General features: G+C 41.0%; 1 protein-coding gene across 1 annotated transcript in view; it reads right to left on the minus strand.

Moving 5' to 3' along the window:
* The window catches only part of UNC5D (unc-5 netrin receptor D), a 345,871-nt gene that overhangs the window by 87,576 nt on the left and 239,226 nt on the right, over positions 1 to 19,069 (minus strand). Inside the window, exons 9-11 of the mRNA XM_004696203.4 lie at positions 13,179 to 13,364; positions 8,984 to 9,361; positions 4,254 to 4,338 (exon numbers count right to left, since the gene is read on the minus strand). Of these exons, the coding sequence (XP_004696260.2) occupies positions 4,254 to 4,338; positions 8,984 to 9,361; positions 13,179 to 13,364 (649 nt within the window). The remainder of the gene's footprint in view (positions 1 to 4,253; positions 4,339 to 8,983; positions 9,362 to 13,178; positions 13,365 to 19,069) is intronic.

A 19,069-nucleotide genomic window follows, 5' to 3' on the forward strand; every position in this document is an offset into this window, starting at 1 on the left:
GGGGGGAAATGAGGAGCTGATACCAAGGGCTCAAGTAGAAAGCAAATATTTTGAGAATGAGGGCAACAAATGTACAAATGTGCTTGACACAATGGGTGGATGTATAGATTGTGATAAAAGCTGTGTAAGCCTCCAACAAAATGATTTAAAAAAAAAGATTCAGCACTGGAATACGCTGTTTCCAGTTTTCTTTCCTCTCTCAATTATGAGATGTATAACAATAATTCTCCTCACCCCCACCCCCTGCTTCCCCCATTGACTTTGGGGGACATTCTCAAAAGACAGGTCCTACCTTGCCTAACCTCAGAGGTTTGACAGTGTGATTCTGGAGGATGTTCCTTCCAACACACCAAGATTTGCAGTGCAATTTCAGAAAGCTGTTTTCTTAAAGCATCCCACAGCAAGGACAGATGGAAATGGTTAGCACAGGAGCATCAAAATTAAAGTCAGATATTCTGAATTCAAATCTCAGCTCTATCATTAAGTGGCATGCTCTTGGAAAAGTAGCTTAGCTTATTGATTTTTTTGTGTGTCCATCTCTACATACTCACTATTGATATAAAGGTATCATCCTGAAATATTATTGTAGAAACAATAACTCACATGTCAAAACTAAATATGTCAAACAAGTAAAAAGTGATCACATTTTGTAAATTACACGATACAGTGGTGAGCAATTGTCACTTTTCCAAAGCACACAAAGCCTTGTTTCAGCAGTTCAATGTGTTTGAAATATATACACTACAAATGCATATGAAAAACCTCAAATACTTGCAGAACATTTCCATTATCTTTTTATTCCGTTTTTACAATCTTTTTGAAATCTCATGCATGTATGTATACATATAATTCTGTGTGGGAATATAATACATACATTATACATGTACACATAAACACAGAAAGGCTTTCAAAAACTTACTGGGAAAACAATGGAAATGAAAGATAATGAATTTTCCCATATCCTTTTTCAAGGAACCCCCCCCCCCCCCACACACACACACATAGAACCAACACAGATAATTTCCTAAAAATTATAATCAGCCAAAGATGCAGACCTCTGGAGGAGGTTGGAAAGGTTCATGAAGGTGGTTATTCAAGTCTGAAAATATAGGCAGATAGGGAATTTTGAAGCCGGAGGATGATGTTCTTTCCCTCACAGCAGGGCACCGAGCGTCCTTTGCAGACTTACCGGGAATGTGAGCATGATCCCTGAGAGAGACGGGGACATTCAGTGCAGACACGAAGAACCTCGAGGTAAGCTTATCAAAAAATCAAAGCGCAAGCACCTGACCTCATCTGAATTCCAGGGATTGTTTCTGGATATTTGATTCATTCCACACCATCATGTCCCATGGACTCTGGTACAGAATTTGGATCAATGATATCAGCTACAGTTCCACTAAATCATCATTCTGCTATACCAGGGAGGTAGTTTAGAAACAGTCAACAGAACTATATCCTTCGTAGTAAAATGAGACAGTGTTCAATTTAAATAAAGCAGGAACTTGTGGTTTAGAAGTTCCTACCGGATTCTGTAAGCTTGGACATGACACAGATTCAGGAAACCCAACGTTCACACTGATGAACTAGGAGGGAAGACGGGTGGCTCCAGAGGCAGAGAGGAAAGACACCCGGCGGTGCTGTGTCTGCTCTGAGAACTTAGGAAAAAAATTGGGTCCTATCCTGAGAACTAGTTCAAAATGGCAGAACATACAGTATAAAATAAAAATCGATTTTCAAGTGACATTATAAAGAAAAGATGGCACTAAATAGCTATATAAATGGCGTTTTCTTGATTAATTATAGGATTAAAAGCTGTAAAATTCCAGCAGCTTCCTGGCAGAGATGGGGAAAAAATCGACCCAGTGTGGAAAAAAAAAAAAAGAAATATGAAAGGAACAGAAAGACATTCACTGTTTTTAATGTTTTTGTAAGTAGTAGAGAGCTACTCAAAAGGTAGAGCGCATTGGCCAAGAAGAGTAAATGGCCTGTAGCCCAGGGATTGGCTGTTTTCTTAGGAGATTCAGAGCATCTGGAAAGGTCTCAACAATTTGCAAAAGAATGTCTCCTTCCCACAACTTTATTTTAATTGTAATCTAACCTGTAGGAAAATGTACATTTCATTGCTCTAAAGTCTTGGATAAGCTTGTAGTGTTTGCTTCCACCTTTCTGGACAGCCACAAAGTATGCAGAGGTATCTATAGGTCCACCTTGTATCTGCAGAAGGATACATTGAAGCAGATGGGCTCTAAAATGCTAGAGACATACAGGGCATGACCACATTTGGTCAACTTGTCTTTCAAGGTCTATGGATTTTGCTGATTTCTCTGGCGTTGATCCATTTTATTTTACAACTGCTAGGTGACCATGATCATTCATTTCTTATATATTAAATAAGTCATTTTATTTAAGTCTTACATGTCTGACATTCTAAGAAAGACTAGGGATTGGAGTAAACTGTAAAGTATTAGGTACCTGTGGACCTGGGAAATAGCCCTGGGTGGGTTTTCCAAAAACAGGGAAGGTAAAACACACTGGTGGTGGTTGGTTTGTGAGAAAGTAACTGAAAGTAGGCTCACTGGATCTAAGTCAGTGATAAAGGACGATGCCCATGTGGTGAGTGCAGGAGGCTACAGGTTGATGTGTGAGTCCATACACTTCACTGACCATGAAGTTAATTTTAAACAGGTAGAGTTTTCTACTAAATTAACCGAAGCGTTAAAAAGAGGTGGTTTCCTCTCAGGCAACTGTTTTCAAATCTGTTACATTGACGTATCTGATTTTTAGTGAGCCCTTCAAACCTCTGAACATCAGTTTTACCCCTGTGCCAAATGGAGGCATGCAGACCCCCGCACCTCTTCCTCTTCAGTTGCCCAGATAAAGAATCTAGCTTTGCCAACTAAGGAACTGGCATGAGAAGCAACCCGGTACTGTCTGCAGAGCAATCTCCTGAGAGCCTCATCAACAATCAGCTAGGCGAGCCTTTCTTTCCTCTACTCCCAAGCCCTGAAGAGCAGAATGATAAAACCATCAGGCACCAACAAATTCTTTTATAGAAATAGCTACCCAAATCTGTTAAAACCATCTGTTTCTTTGGCTGTTTTTTCCTTCCAGTGTGTATTCTTCCTGTGTATTTTGCTAACAACAAAAATCTATTCTAAATAACCAAGATGCCATGGCTTAAAATGCCAGAGGTATCTCTTGAGTTTATGAGAAAAATTGCTTTCCAAAGAAGATTTGGTTTATCTTATGTTCAGGAAGGCAGTATTTCCACAAATATTATAGTTACACCAGGAAAACAACCAATCACTTTCATTAAAAGAGTATGTAGCAAGGTTTATAATTGATTGTGCAACTGAATTTAATGCTTCTCAAACTTGTCACTCCCGAAAGCAATGGAAGCTGAACCCATCTATTTCCGTTGATAGACATGCTCTTTCAGTGTAGAACAGGTCTTCTCCCGACGTAAAACCACAGGTAATCAAGCTGTATGTCTGGATCATACCCAGCACCACACATACTTCCAGGAATGACTTTACCCCCATTTTGGAAGAGCGGATGGGAAGCAGAAAATGTTTATGGAGAGCCCGTCCTTGTGACTTACCTACTTTTCTGATAGCTGTTGTTTAAATGCTGGGGACATAGGATCTGCGACCTAAAAGCAGGGATCTATGCATGTTTTTTTGGAACCTTGGTGGCACAATGGTTAAGCACGTAGTTCCTAACTGACTGGTGAGTTGTTCAAACCCATCAGCCACTCCTGCAGAAGAAAAGACCTGGCGACCTGATTCTCTAAAGATTTCAGTATAGGAAATCTAGGGGACCCTTTGAGTTTGCCTTACAATGCTACCCAGGAGCTTTACTGGCACCATGCTTAAAGTACTCAGCATTAAACTGAAAGATGAATTGTTTGAGAGGGAAAGCGGTGGCTAGCTGCTCCATAAGTCTACTCTCTGGGAAACCCTACCGGGCGCTTCTTCCCTATGCTAGAGGGTTGCTGTAAGGCTGAATCAAATGAACAGACACACATTTATAGGGTCACTGTGAGGTGGAATTGGTTCAATGGCACACAAAAGTAACAAAAATAACATTTATGTTTCATTCTAGCCAGTAGTTTAATTCAACATATTCAAGTCACTGGTATCTCACCCACACATTTCTATATCTGATGATCTTGATAACTTAATTTTTTTACACAGATTCCATTCCATGTTCACAAGGTCCTTCAGAGGGCATTCTTCTTTGTCTCTTACCTCGGTTCTCCTTGGTTGATGGACATATATATCTCCCAAGAGTTCTCCTCTGGAATGGCGCCATGTGGTATGAGTAAACTCACTCCTAGAACCAAAAAATATCAAAATGGTTCAACATGCTTCCAATTATCTTGAAGCACCTCAAAATGGTATGGATGCTCATAAAAGTACCTTCTTACAACAATTCATGAAATCCCAATCTTTGGAAAATCTATAAGGTCCAAAAGAATTAGGGAGTAGACATTGTCACCTAATGTTAACATAGAGAGGAACACATTATTTAAACGAGTTTTCAAATTCGTTTTTATGATGATTAGGGATTATATCAAAGAGGCACTGCTGGGTAAGGGTAAGGGAGGGGCCCAAACTATCAGTTGGGTTACAGCCTGATGATACCACCTTGGTGTTATAAGCCTTTATATATATTAGAATGAGGGAACTCTCTCTATGAGTCCTTTGCTCCTCTGCCTACCTCCAGGGACAGCCCCACGTTCAACCCTGAGAGCTGGCAGTGCCCTGTAGCATTTCCACGGACCTTCGATCCACTCTATTCTACAGCTATGGGCCTGTGATCTCCCTGGTTGCTACTTTAACGTTCCATGTCATCAGTCTGCAGCTACCTGAGTCTGAAGAGGGAATTATGGGCTTGAGTTGGACTGGGCTGGTATACCTTTTTGATATATAATTATTTATTGATATAAAGCTATTATTTATAAATATATGAGCTCCACTTGATTTGTTTCTTTAGACAGCCCTGGCCTAATACAGTTTGTTTGTTTTATTCTAAACATTGCCAGCATTTTGAGATCTTTTAACAGATTATGTGCTTTAAGGCAGGCACTTTCAAACATAGCTGAGGGTAGAAGAGTTTATTGATATACTGGTTAGTCTACTTTACATTTTAAAAATTCAATTTTCTATCTTTTCCCTGTCCATTCATTCCCTGGAAAAAGTACCTGAGATGATGGGTGAGTCATTTACCACTTTGGCAGAAGCTGGGAGGAAGTAGCCTTAAAAATAATGTTTTTGGGAATAAGTGCTCAGCGGAGCACTGCACTTTGTTCAGGAAGCTGGAGAAGGAAAGACTATCTAATATGCTTAGGAGCAAAATAAATTGTTGCGTAGCCAGTTTCTGCCCCAAAATGGCAGGGGAAAGACACACAAAAGACTTGATCGGACTAATGTTAGATATTACTTAACCATAGTTATGCCAGGTCAGATGGAAAATAAAACAAAAGCTAATATCCTTATTTCAGTAAAATCATATAAGACAGTGAGAACACGCATAGGAGACCGTATCACACTACATTTCAAAATGCCCCCTCTCCTAGGAATGCAGTGAAGTAAATATTTCACTTTGGTCAAGAGGGAAAAGGATAGAGGGTAGATATTATCTTTAAGGCAGTTTCTCGTGCATGAGAAGAGATAAAATAGAAGCACAGTGAGATCTTTACAAAATAAAATCTCAGGTTATCCGCCTCTTCTTTGAATAATGCAGCTCTCACCCATTCTCCTTTCGCCAGTGCTCCTGTGAACGCACAGAGAGCTTTTGGGCTGCAGGTGATAATTTACATCCAGAGAGGGCGGCCTTTACTGATATCCTTCTGTGTGCCTGTTAGCTGCTGCAGAGTCAAGGAATCCAAGACTCATTGCTAAACAAGTTATTTGTGATTCACATTTATGAGCAATATTCAGTAACATGCTCGTTATCACCATCATCTTTCACTAGCATGAAGAATGAGGTACATTTAAATCTCACTTACAGCCTTTCAGAAAGAAAATCCATTTATATTCTGGACCTTAATGTCAATAGAGGAGAACTATAATTGCCATACTTACAGGCTTCCTATTAAGCTCCTCCTTCCATTTCCTATTCTTCCTTATATGTGCTGCCAAATGAAGTAGCCTTTATTATATCCTTCCCTGCTATTGAGCAAAAGTTGTAAAGCAAAAGAGATGCAGTGTGTTGGGATGCCAAGCTGAATACACACCCTAGATATTCAGCCTGCACTTTCAGTTTGACAGAGCACTTCTGCTCTGCTGCCTCTCCTTTTAGGCTTGATACAGCAGATATTCAGACATTATTCTCCAAACAATAATAACAGTTTACATCAGTAACACTTAACACAGTGCCCAGCACAGAGTTGGCACTCAGTAAGTTTAACATGCGAATGATTAAATTGGATTAAAATTCTTAATAAAAATGTCATGTTCTGAGACCCGCTTTCTTTTGTAGATTACCAGGACCTTCTGGTCTACTCCCAGATCAAATCAGAACCAATATGTATGTGGACATTTGACAAATGGCTGTTTGTAGAACAGATCACATCTCATTCCTTTCATGTCAGCTTAATTCTCTGTTTAGATTAAAACATTATTCATAATGCTTCTACATTCAACCTGAATCAGCAGGATCATTGGAGCTTTACACTATTACTTCTTTCCTTCAATCAGAAATTGTATTATTATGCTTTGTATGTACTTCCCTCTACCTACTCAAACATGCAAATTATATATGGAGACTGAAGATTGTCCAACACAGAGGCAAGGGGTACAGGAATGATGACGATGGCAGCAAGTTATATTTGATGAAGAATGAAAGGTACTATGGGAGAGCTTTATGCCAATGGTCCTATAAAGAAGCATCTAGTTTCAATATGTCATTGGCCACTTATCTCTGCTTAAAGAAGAATAAACTCCCTCAAAGCACACCTGCTACCCTGACAGCCTTTTATTTGATATGACAACAGGACCACCTGTCTGAATATGGGATTTCATAGTTTATATAACAAATGATCTCTGAAGTGTGGGTTCCAGTCCAATCTTTTCCAGAAATCATTGCCAGACACCATATGATGATTTTCCAAGGCTGGGCTTAGAACAATCTAATTCCTGCCGCTTACTCTCCTGACACGTTAGTACCCCAGGGCATATTTTGCAATTATACCCTGCAAATAAGAGAGCATATGTTTCAATTCCCCACATGTCTTTATCCTCAAACAAAGTCCCATGACAATCTTCCCTATTGTCCAGGGCTCCTTGTTAGGCGCTTGAAAATGCTCCTTCCACAAAGGAACTGCATGGGAATTGCAGGCAACACTCTTAGAACTATGTGTTTTCAGCAAACACTTCTCAAACCAGAGGGGAAGAAGAAAGAGCATCTCTGGTTTCTCATGATTCATCTCCTCATTATCTGAGATTATTATTAAGCAAACACAGTCAATGAGTGAGTTGGTTTTGCACACCCACACATGTGTATCAACAAGGATGTGTCCCAGTGAGGAAAAGAAAAGAGCTGAGTGCTGGCTCCGTTATCCATCCAGAAATTATTGAAAGTCTCCTCAGTGCCCAAGACAGAGTTTGAAAGTGAGCTGGAGACAAACACTCAGTGATTCGATGCGCATCTTAAATGTGGTGTGCATATGCTATTCTCTTTGAGAAGGCAGGGGTGTTTCCTTTTCATGGATGGATTCTCAGACAAAGGATACTTGGCAAATATGGCTGACTGACTCTATCTGCAATTGGTCTCCAATATTTGTCTGCTAGTTATCACCAGGCAGGAATACCTACAGACACTGAGTCACATTTAAATGAAGACCTCTACCTTGCCCGAAAACAATGACTTAAGAATAGTTAGAGAATTGGGAATTACGCAACAAGGTCATTGTTAGAGCTGCATTGAGAGAAATATATGCCTCAAATAGTTTGGAAGGAAGTAACTGGTCGAGAACAAGACAACATTAATCTACTTGAAATAAATTTCACTCTCAAATCACTAGCTACAAGAGAGAACAGCTAGCTGCAATTGCAGCATTAGACTAGTCCTATTAGTCCTATTTTAAAATTTTAGAAGGCACATTATTTGATTTGGAGTAGTTAGCCAAAGAGAGAAATCTGCCAAGGAACATGGCCCTAAAGGCCATGATTGCTAGTAACATTCATAGATCCAGTGGACTGTCTTTTCTCTTGTAAGTCAATAAAGCAATGATTCCGTTTACTACCTAATGCTCATTGCTCAGAAATCAGGAAAGATATTGGTCCCTTTTGCCATACTACTAGCTCTTAACTGGAATTCTGAAGTTGAATCTATAGCTAAAATGTCATTTTTAAAGTGATCTGGCTTAGACACCTTAAGTGTCCTGCTAAAACATCTAGAAAAATTTCTGCCAACGGAGAGGAAGAGGAATGTATTTAAGAACTACTTGTACTTACGCTATGACTCTGAAATTGAAGCTTATGTTCTCATCACTACTCACAATAGAGTAGCATTATAGCCAAGCTTATTGATATTAGATCAGTTCCTGATAAAATTACCCTCTGTGTTATTTCACAAGGTGCATCAATTGTTTTGGGGTATAAATACGGTTCTTAACGGCCATACCCTTGAGCTATGTCAAAGAATGTTCTCAATGCTTGCTTACCATGTTATTGAAAATACAATTCAAAAGGGTTTAAGTTTGGGGGAACCACCCAATTAGTTGGAGCAAATAAGACTATTAACTCTAGCTGGGCCCCAAACAAAGTGTTCAGTCCATGCTGAGATGGGAATTGTGAAATCTAATCTCAAGAGTTGGTGCTGGCTTGCTGTGTAAATCAAGTAGACTGACGGAACCACGTTATTTCTAGCTCTAACAAGGGAGTAGAAAACATCCCAACACAGATCTGATGCAAGATCGTAATGCAAATGTAAAATGGTTAGGCAAATGATAGAAAATACACACAGCACTCACCTGTATTTGGCATTACTAAGCGACCCCCTAAATGGCCAAAGACACCAGTAGTCCTTAGTTCTGTCCTTGTGGGGAGTGATGATAGATTTTGGATATATGGCGTTTTGCTTCTGGGATGTATGGTACTAAAGCCGCGGCTGTTTCCGTGGGGAAAAGTCCCAGGATGATTCTTGCCATGGTATTCAGCTCTGTCAGACACTCCCAGAGAAACCATGAATGAGCTCTGGACTTTGACTTTGATGTCTGTCAAAGGATTAAAGAGCGAAGACTCTGTCATGAGTTCCTTGTCCAGGGGGTCCTGTAGGCAGATGGGTCCACTGTATGTCCGGCTCACTGTCAGGTCTGGTTGCAGGGAAGAATTCAGGAGCAGAGAGTTACCTAGTAAATATAATAATCATTATAATTGATCTGTCACTCGAAACTACAAGGCACTCTTTTACATATACCTTTCCTAACAACTCGTAGTTGTCAGCTGTTCCACCCAGAGCGCTCTCTCTAGGCCCGACCTACATAACTAATGCGGCTGTCATGGGCTGGTCAGTAGGGAACAGGATCATGGACTCAGGGTGGCTAGCAACTGCAGTGGTTTCTCCAAATACCACTGACCAAATTATTCACTACTCAAGACCTTGCATGTGGTCTTCTTCAAAACCAGTACCTTTGGCATTCCTTCAGGAAACGGGCTCAGGTATTATTATTTATGTGATTATCATAACTGACAAAAAAGAAGCTAATTTTTTTAAAAGATGCTTTGCAATCCAGTTTGGCACAAAAATAACATCTGCTCATTTTACATGGCAGGAGGTGAGCCAGCATGGTGACTAGGGAGTGCTGTGTATAACGGAGGCTGCACGGATTGGAGCGCACTTCATGAGCAACTCTGGGTTTCTAGAACTAGGGGAGGAGATGATGCTCCTGAGAGCACAAGGGTCAGGGCAGCTCACAAATTGCTCCTTGTCTGAGTGGCCAATTTGCTCTAATAAGGCATCTGCTACTCTGAGAGTGCAGGGACACCACGGGGGAATGGTGGAGGACTCAGACTCGACTTGGAGAACAGCTTCAGATGGCTTCCTCCAAGTCATAAAACCAGGGAAAACAGCCATCTTTACAAACACCCGGGAAACTTTACTTTGTCATCTGTTGGAGCTCAACAATTTGAACTCAACAAAATTTTTTTAAATGCTGTGATCTTTTCTGGTGATGAAGTAATCTCATTTATTAGTAAATAACAAAACACCCCTCAGTCCCAGACCTCCCACCCATATCAGTCCGTCAATGTGACATCTCCAGTGGAACCCAAACCATATTAAACAAAACTCCTTTGGGGCCTTCCCAAAATATTTAAAGTATGATATTTCTGAAAATGCTGCACTACTAGGCCATATTGCATTAACCTCTACAGCGGTCCCATTTTCATAATTTGCAATAATGTCAGTCCCCCCAAAATCTATAATCCTATAACGTCTTACTCTGATGCTGTAAGAATCCACTATGAGGCTCAGAATGTGATGAAGTAATGCTGTCGATCTACAAGATCCTTGATGATGCATTTATTTCTAGTTTGAGGCCGTTGGCCCAAGACAGAGCACAATCAAAGAGCTGTGCTTTTTAATAGAACTGTATTGGGTTCTACCCTCATTCTTATTCAAGTTCTCCCTATGCAAGGAATGAGATTGAAGAACCAGCTTAGATCCTAAAGAGAGTTTTTAAGCACAAGAGTTTACATGTAAACATGAAAAATCCTTAGAGTCTCCAAGTTTATCTCACCTTCTGAAATTTAATTTTTGGCTCTGCTTATAAATCACTCTTAGCTTCTGGGAAGGAAAGAAGCAAAAATATCCCCTTTGAGTCAGGCAACCCTGAAATGCAAGGTGTCTGATTACATAAACATTTATATATGATAGATTCTGCAATTGAAGAACGTTGACTGCCAACTTGATTCAAGTCTTAGCAGAGGCAGTTCACCAAGTCCTCTCAAGCCTTTCCTTGGAAGCATTTGGTAAAGTCTCTGACTTTCCCTCAGTATGGCATTCTATTAAAAACTCACTCTTCCCTGCCCTGTTGCCCCGGCTTTAGTACTCAAGGAGGGAAATCTCTAATGCAGTGGAGGCAAAGTCACGACCATCAGTGTGAAGGTCAATGTGTTCCTCTCAGTGAACCTGAGGTAGAGTAGCATTTAGTAAGTAGCATTTTGTGAGATTCTTGGTGAAAAATAAAATTTTTAAAATGACCAAATATATTTGGAAAGGTAACATATTACTTTAGTGACTCATAATGTATGTAAAATTTGAGAACCTCTGAAGTAATCTCATTTATTAGTAAATATCAAAATAATCCTCAGTCCTGGAACTATGGAATTCAGCATGAGTCTCACTTCCTCCATATTGGTTACCTGTTGGTATTCTGTGCTGAACTAAGAAGCAACAGCCAGCTTTTCGAACTATGTTCACTATGCCTATTGGTTTGTCCAATTTTCCTAGATAATTTCATTCTTACAAGTCCCTAGTGAGGAGGAGGTTGGTGTCTCCATTTCATAGGCATAACCATTGAACCGCAGAGTGGGTATCTATTTAAGGCATGAAGCCATTTCAGGGCCCCTGGTAGCACTTTAGCTTAAAATGCTAAACTACTAATGAAAAGGTTATTTGTTTGAACCTTCCGGTCACTCAAATGGTGAAAGTTGCTATAGTCTGCTCTTTTAAAGATTTATAGTCTTGGACAACCTATACAGCAATTCTACTCTGCCCTCTATGGGCCTACGGACTGCAAGTTGAAGTCAATCTGATAGGAGTCGATTTTTTTCTTAAAAAGCAATTTTGGACCCAAAGTCAGATGATTTAAAAGCTTCTGGTCCCATATCTAACGCTGTCTTTCACACTATTACAGTTCCTCTATTTTCAAGTGTTATGGTTAAGATATGGATGTCTTATTATTTTGTAGAAATACATTTCTATGCACTTTACACAATTGATGTATGTATGGATTGTGATAAGAGTTGTATGAGACCCTAATAAAATGATTTAAAAAAATTAACTTCAATAAAAAAATAAATAAATAAGAAATAGATTTCTATTTATTACATGGCATAAAAAGTAGATCTTTTGAACGTATCACTAATTAAAACATACATATTAGCCTTTATACTGCAATGCACGCAGTATGCTCTTCTCTAGGGCCATGCAGATACCTCATACTGAGATACCCTGAAGTAAGTGACAAGGCTTAAACCTCTCCTGTCATTTCTATTCATCTCCCAATTTGTTTGACTAGCATGTTTGGGATTCAACTTCTGACCCTGTCTGCTCAAGCACTGCTGAGCAGTAAGACCTTTCCTTGCCCTGCGCCGCAGGCCCTATTGATACACAATAAATAGAACCGAAGCTGACAATATTGAAGATGAGAGTCAAGGTAGAAAACTTCATCCACTGCAGAGAGACAGTTTCATTTTTTCCCACTGAAATGAAAAAAAATGAATCTATGTCTCACCCCCATCTCATGAACAAAATGGATTTGGTTCACAGAAGAGAATTAAATGACTCTCTATTTTGAAAATGAGCATTCCTGTATTGTGACATGACAGATTTTCCCTCCCCAACCAAAAAAGATTGCTTGGATTTGGCAATAGCTGAGAATCGTTGAGCCTGAGAATTTCATTTTTCCCTCTTGGCTAACTGACCTATTATATATCTTCTAAACTCCTTTAACATGTAAAATAGAGGCAGCAAAAACAACCACACCTAATATGTCATATAGTAAATGTGCACTTGAGAGCACGTGATATAGGGGAGGATGGTCTCTGAACTTGAACAACATGATAGTAGTTCAAAGAGTTCATGGGGACATTGGGTTGCTTTTCATTTCGCTTTCCATGATCCTTTTGAAGACGTCTCATTGACACACTCATCGTGGGCTCCTTAAGATAGAAAGCTATATGATCTAAATAAAGTGACTAACAAAGCAATCAAATGCAAACAATGCCCCAATGGCCAACTGAGTTATGTTGGTCTTCGTAGCAGTCAAGCACTTACGCAGACCGCTTGATTGAGCCTGGTCTCCGAATGTACGAAGATGATTTGGCAGCGGCTCCCAGAGCCAAGAGCTACTTTCACACAGGGCGCAGGTGAACCCTGGGGCCCTGTGTGAGTGCAGTCTATGGCCCTGAGGATGGAGTGTGGCGGGTACCTAAGCCGCTGACCTTGACGGACTGTTTTGAAGTTGAAGGTCTGGAAGCCACCTGTCAATGCAGAAGAGTCAATGACGTCCACGCCATAGTCGCTCTGGCTCCGTCTATAAAGGGTGACACCAATGACCAGGACTGCAACAGCCACGACGGCAGCACCCAAGCCCGAGTACAGAGCAATGTCACTGGCATTCTCGATGCCTGAAAGACAGAAGAGAAACCATCAATGGTCAGCATCCTCCCCGGCTGAAGAGCCCCCCTGGGGAGTAAAACGAGAGGTGACTGAAGTTGTGAACTACTGCTCTGAGAAAATGGACATACGTCACCCAACACAAGTTGTGCTCCCCTTCCCACAAGACCCATGTGTCTAAAATGCCTTCTGTCAGTCAGGGGGCTGGTGGTCAAATAGCTGCCCTCCAGTCACACGTTTACCACTTAGTAGACTCTTGAAGAGAATCAACTGTGCAAAGGAAATAAATATATTTTTCCCTAGTTAAAAAAGACAACTCTATGATTTACTCATTTTAGGAAGTCATCTTTACCTGCAAAGGACTTTTGTTTACACTTTATTGTTATTCAAGGGAGGACATGAGACCCACAGACAATGACAAACCATGGGTGGACTGCTCTGCTCCTATAGGCCCTGGGTGCATGCATTCCTAAAGGGCCCTCTTGGGAAAGAAGATAGTGCAAACAGCCACGAGGTCAAAGGAGCAAAGCTCACAACAACACGTTTTAACTTTGGCACCAATCGTTCCATTTGAGAGGACAGTGGTTCACATCAGTTTAGCATATCCGATCGCGGTGCGGGAATGTTTGTTGTGAGATATGCAGGCCTCTGGTGCTAGGTGCTACAGGTCGATAACAAATGCTTTCTGGCACCACTTCAATGCTAGGTTCTAAGAGTGTATATTGTGAAGGAGAAGTGAACTCTGAAGGGGCACATGCTGTTTCTCCCATACCTCTCCTACTCCATCCTATTGAATGCATGGGCAAAGCAAAAATAAGAGCGTTAGTTTGGATTTAGAATTGGGGTGTCGCCCACCCCACCACAAAATGCTGTAACTGGTTTCCAACCCTTTGGCTGCATGTATTCTGGGCGTGCTTCTTTCCAGAGTGCATTCATAATGGCTACTGCGAGTCAGCATAAGAGATTTACCCGAGACCACATCACCCTAAAAGAGGCATCATCTTGGAAAGTGTGTGGAAATGGAGGGTGGCAAGTGCTAACTGCATAATTAATCTTCCTACAGATTATGTGGTAAGTACACTTAATAGGTCCAAAAGTAATTACTATGTCACCCAGTGTTGGGCTTAGAGGATAAAATAAGCCCATCGTCTATTTACCTTGTAATTGCACGGCACTTACTATGCATTCACTGCACCCTAATATGGCACTTATGTTATCAAATGAGTAATACTAACCACACGAGTAAAGTGGATTTATTTTCAACAAAGTTAGTGGACTGTAAAATGAGGTGCAACCGGATGAAAGCATGAACAAGGAAAGCAAGCAGAACCAGTTCAGTAAGCGGGTAGCGCACACACACAAGTAACTCTCAAATGAGAGGCCGGCCATCAGAAAGCTCAGTACCTGGAAGGCTACAGGATTATCACGTATTTTAAGACCCAGGAAAGCCAGGTGGGTGTTGAGAAAGAGTAGATGTTTCGACTTTAGTTCTGGCTTCCTAAGGATCCAAATGAGAGCGGGACCAGGATGGAGACAAGCTTCTCAGACCACTTAGAATCCTGGTGACTGACACCACCCTCTGAACTCCACTGCCTGTCTATGTCTATGTAGGAGAGAAACGCTCCCTGCACGTATCTCTCACCCTCCCCAGAGTCAATTTGTCTCAAGGCCAACTTGCTGGAGAACATCATTCTCCAGCAGAGAGAGGTCACAGAAGACAACAGATGCACCACGCCCGGGTGGTGAGGGCACTTTGGACCAATTGCTCTATGTTTCCCTTGGGCTCTATTGACTGATGACATAATCACCTTCAAAAGGTGTAACCAGGGAAAACACCTGTGCAGCAACTGAACACATATCGAGAAACAGCCTGACAGGGCAGGGAATGCAGCTGCTCTGCTGCTGAGTTGGCAAAGAAGAGACAAAGGCCTCTTTAGCTACCCAGGCCCTAAAATAAGAAGGGCCGGCAACCAGAGAACATGTCTCTGGAAAATGGACATCAATGGACATGATCATCCCGAAACAAAATTGAGTAGCAAAAACAAGTTATCTTTGTTCCCCTGGGTCCCCAGTTTGCCCTTTATGTTCCTCCTCTCGTGCTGCACAGGTAATCAAATTCTCATTCTCCCTCCAGACACATGTCTTGTTTTTAGCAAAATACCCTGTGTGTGTGTTCCGACTGAGATATAAAAGTTTCACAGGGCTATATGTGCTTCCTTTTCCAGGAATATTTTCAGAACCTAGTTGATTTAAGTTAAGAGAATGAAATATAAAACTATAGAATTTTCAAAAAGTGAGTACTTTGGGGGATAGAGTGGGAGGAAGAAAGGAACTAGAACGGTGTAGAAAGCAGTGACCCTTCCAAAGCACAGCCGAGACCACCTGTTAGGAACGGACGTCTCTAAAAGCTGGGAGTCAGTGCAGAGGGGTTTCTATGACAAGATAACAGAAGTGGTATTTAATTTACAGGAACAATCTTTTCTGAGCATTAAAAACTCATGATATAGTCATTGTATTAAAGCAGCAAGCATTTGGGGAGCGTCAACCATATAATAGGAGTGAGATGTGTCGATGAATCAACACATGATTTAAATCCTTAGTGTTTGCTGTCTAAAAACAGTGGAAGACTTGTCGGATTCTGGTACTCTCAACGCAGTTACAGAAGTCTGCTCCAGTCATCAAACCACAGGCTTACTTCTGAAGGATAAATATCTTTACCTAAAGCTCAAATTCATCTAATGGTCTTCTTTCTCTTTTTCTCCCTCCTCCTCCTCCTCTTCTTCCTCCTTCTTCCTGCTCTTCCTCCTCTTCCTGTTTACCCTCCTCCTCCTCCTCCTTTTCCTCTTGCTCCTCTTCCTCCTACTCCATGGAATCCATTGTCACTGCTCCCTCCCCTGGAAAATTCAATGAACAATAGGGCCACCTGGTGCAGTTGGCTCTGGGAGCCTCACAGCCTTCTCCTTGTCCACTCCTGTGCTCACATTCCTTTTGGCTGCACTACTGTACACCCTAACTTATAATTAATTTACCTACTAGGTAAACACCCACTGGTGAAAGACCCCTTGTATTCATCACTGAAATATTCTCCTGTCTCACCAGGCATCTAGTACCTACTCCTCTCTCTCTCCATTCATCAAGGGCCAGTCCAGCACCTCCCCTACCCCACCTCATGAAAGTGATTCTGTCTTCACCAAGTCGGAAACCCTGCTAACTTATTGTGCTCTGAACTCTTGTAGCAACATTATACTCAAAAGCTCATTTTTATCATATTTTTATTTTATTGTCAATTTTCCTAGTGCCAGCAAGTTAGTCCACATTTTAAATGCAGTAATGAGAATCCTATCATTTCTAACAAAGACTTGAAAACCATTATGTACAACTATTCATCAACTGCTTGCAGAGAACTATTACATGAACCACATCCTGAGGTGGAGCCTCTGCTGCAAGGCCCCACTTCTATTGACATTTATGCAGACAGATGTTTATTTAATGCTAGATCTCTTTTTCCCAGACACGGCATTGGTGGCGGGTTAGCTCGAAGTGATTTTTAGCAACTATGTGATGTCTTGCCCTTAAAAAAGTATTCTGCCTTTGGTAAACAAAATATTTTTCTGTGGTTTTACGTTTCATAAATAGGAGCTTTACATGTCAACAGGTTACTGGTGTATTCTCTGTGTCCTTCATCCATAGTCCCTATGTTCAAGCATCACGTAAACTTCAAACAAAGCTGGAAAGATCCAGTATGTGATTTTTTAAAAGTGTCTATCATCTACTAATTAAAAACAAACATGATTGACTGAGAAATCTCTTGTATTCCAAATGAATCAGAATTAGTGAGGGATGGAAAGAGTCCCTGGTCATGCTGTCTGGTAACAGCTACCTGCTAGTTGACAGTTCAAACCCACCAGCACAAGATGAGACTTTCTGCCCCTGGAGAGATTACAGTCTCAGAATCCTAGAGGGGGTCTTCATGAGTTGGGATGAACTTGATGGCAGTGGGTTTGAGTTTTTGAATTGAGAATAGAACTGATTGCTGGAAGAGGTATGGGGCAGCTGGAGAGAAAGACCACAGGGTTTAATAGAGAGTTGGAAACCAGGATTCTGCAGAGAATATGTTTATGGATTCATTTGGCCTGGAGAAAGGAGAGCTATAAAGTGACTTTGTGGTGATCTTTAATGCATAAAGGGCGGTTATAAAAGGAGAACAGACCCACCGTAGGTGCTCAGTGACCGCTCATTTATGATGAAGCGAGTAACCACCTCGCCATCATCCCTAACAAGAACTGAAAAGGAGGACCAGGGCTTTTATGATAGCAATTGAGACTCTGCTTAGATATGAAAATGACCTTTTCCACAATGAGGGTTGTTAAAAAACTGAACTGTATTTCTGAGGTAGATTGTGAAATCTCCTCTCACAAAGTCTCTAAAAAACCAGCACAACTTTACAATAGTCTGCAGTTATTTTATTTTATTTTTTCTCCAAGCTGGTGAGGAGGACTAAACGACCTTTCCAAGTCCCTTCAAATTTCTTAGTTCAACAAATAGACATTAACAAACTTAAAGATGTATAATGTATGATAATCACACCTGCCATTGGTAGGAACCAATGCTTCCAAAGGACTAACCAGAAAGGCTGCCCACTTGGTTTGCCTTTCTGTTGATACCTTCTTTCTGACTGAAGGCAAACAAATGACCTGTCTTCATTAGCAGCCCAATGCTTAATCCACTGAACCACTAGGGCCCCCTTTGGATATGTAAGAGTCCGTGGATTTAGGACGGAATCCACAAAGCGGGGCTGAGTGATGTCCTCCCAAAAGAAGATGAGGCCTCAGTTGCCGTATCAGTTCCCACCGAAGCCCAAACTACAGCCACCCAGCAGGGTGCCCGGGTGCAGCTAATGCTCTTGACAAGCAGTCTCTCTGCCAAAATATCTGACTGCATGCTGAAATACAAGATATCAACATTTTGTTAGAGTCACTTGCATTTGCTCCCCTCAAGAAGGAAAACTTAAAAATTTTAATTTAGTATATCAGGAAAGCATTTTTATATGGTCAGCCATGGCCAGCAATTGCAACTATTTTTGCATTTCTAGGAATCTCATATTCCCTTAGCTGATCTGTACCTCGGTGTTTCCAGCTTCCTATCCTTGGAAACATCATTAGTGCTATCTTGATAGCTATTGTTTTACTGTTATATTTCATCACCATAGCCTTAATTATATGCCAGGTACTCTGCTAGTTTCTTACAATGATTGGTGTATGCCAATCCTCCCAAAGTTGGTGGAAACTCCCCCACTTGCATGTAGACAGGAGCTTGTTGGCTGTGTGGGTAAGTATTGAACTGCTAACTGCAAAGTCCAGGTTCCAAGCCACCAGCTGCTCCATGGGAAAAGGTTGACATGGTCTCCTACCATAAGTATATAAAGCCTGAGGACACTAGGTAGGATCAATATATGTCAGAATCAACAGGAGGGCAAGGTGTTTGGTTTTGAGTTTTTAGATGCATAAACTGAGACAAGAAAATCACTTACCTTGCCCAAAGTTTCCCAAATGGTAGCTGGTAATGCTGGGGTTCAATCCCTGGCTAAATCCAAAATCAATGTTCTTAATCATTCCCTATAGAATATATTTATATGAGGATGGGGAAATAGATCTATGTGCCTATATTTATAGGTTTAGTATTAAGGTAGCAGAAGGACATTGGGCCTCCACTCAAG

This window comes from Echinops telfairi, unplaced genomic scaffold (assembly GCF_000313985.2).
Source record: "Echinops telfairi isolate 266 unplaced genomic scaffold, ASM31398v2 ScPeMD7_9;HRSCAF=40, whole genome shotgun sequence".
NCBI classification, from domain to species: Eukaryota; Metazoa; Chordata; class Mammalia; order Afrosoricida; family Tenrecidae; genus Echinops; species Echinops telfairi.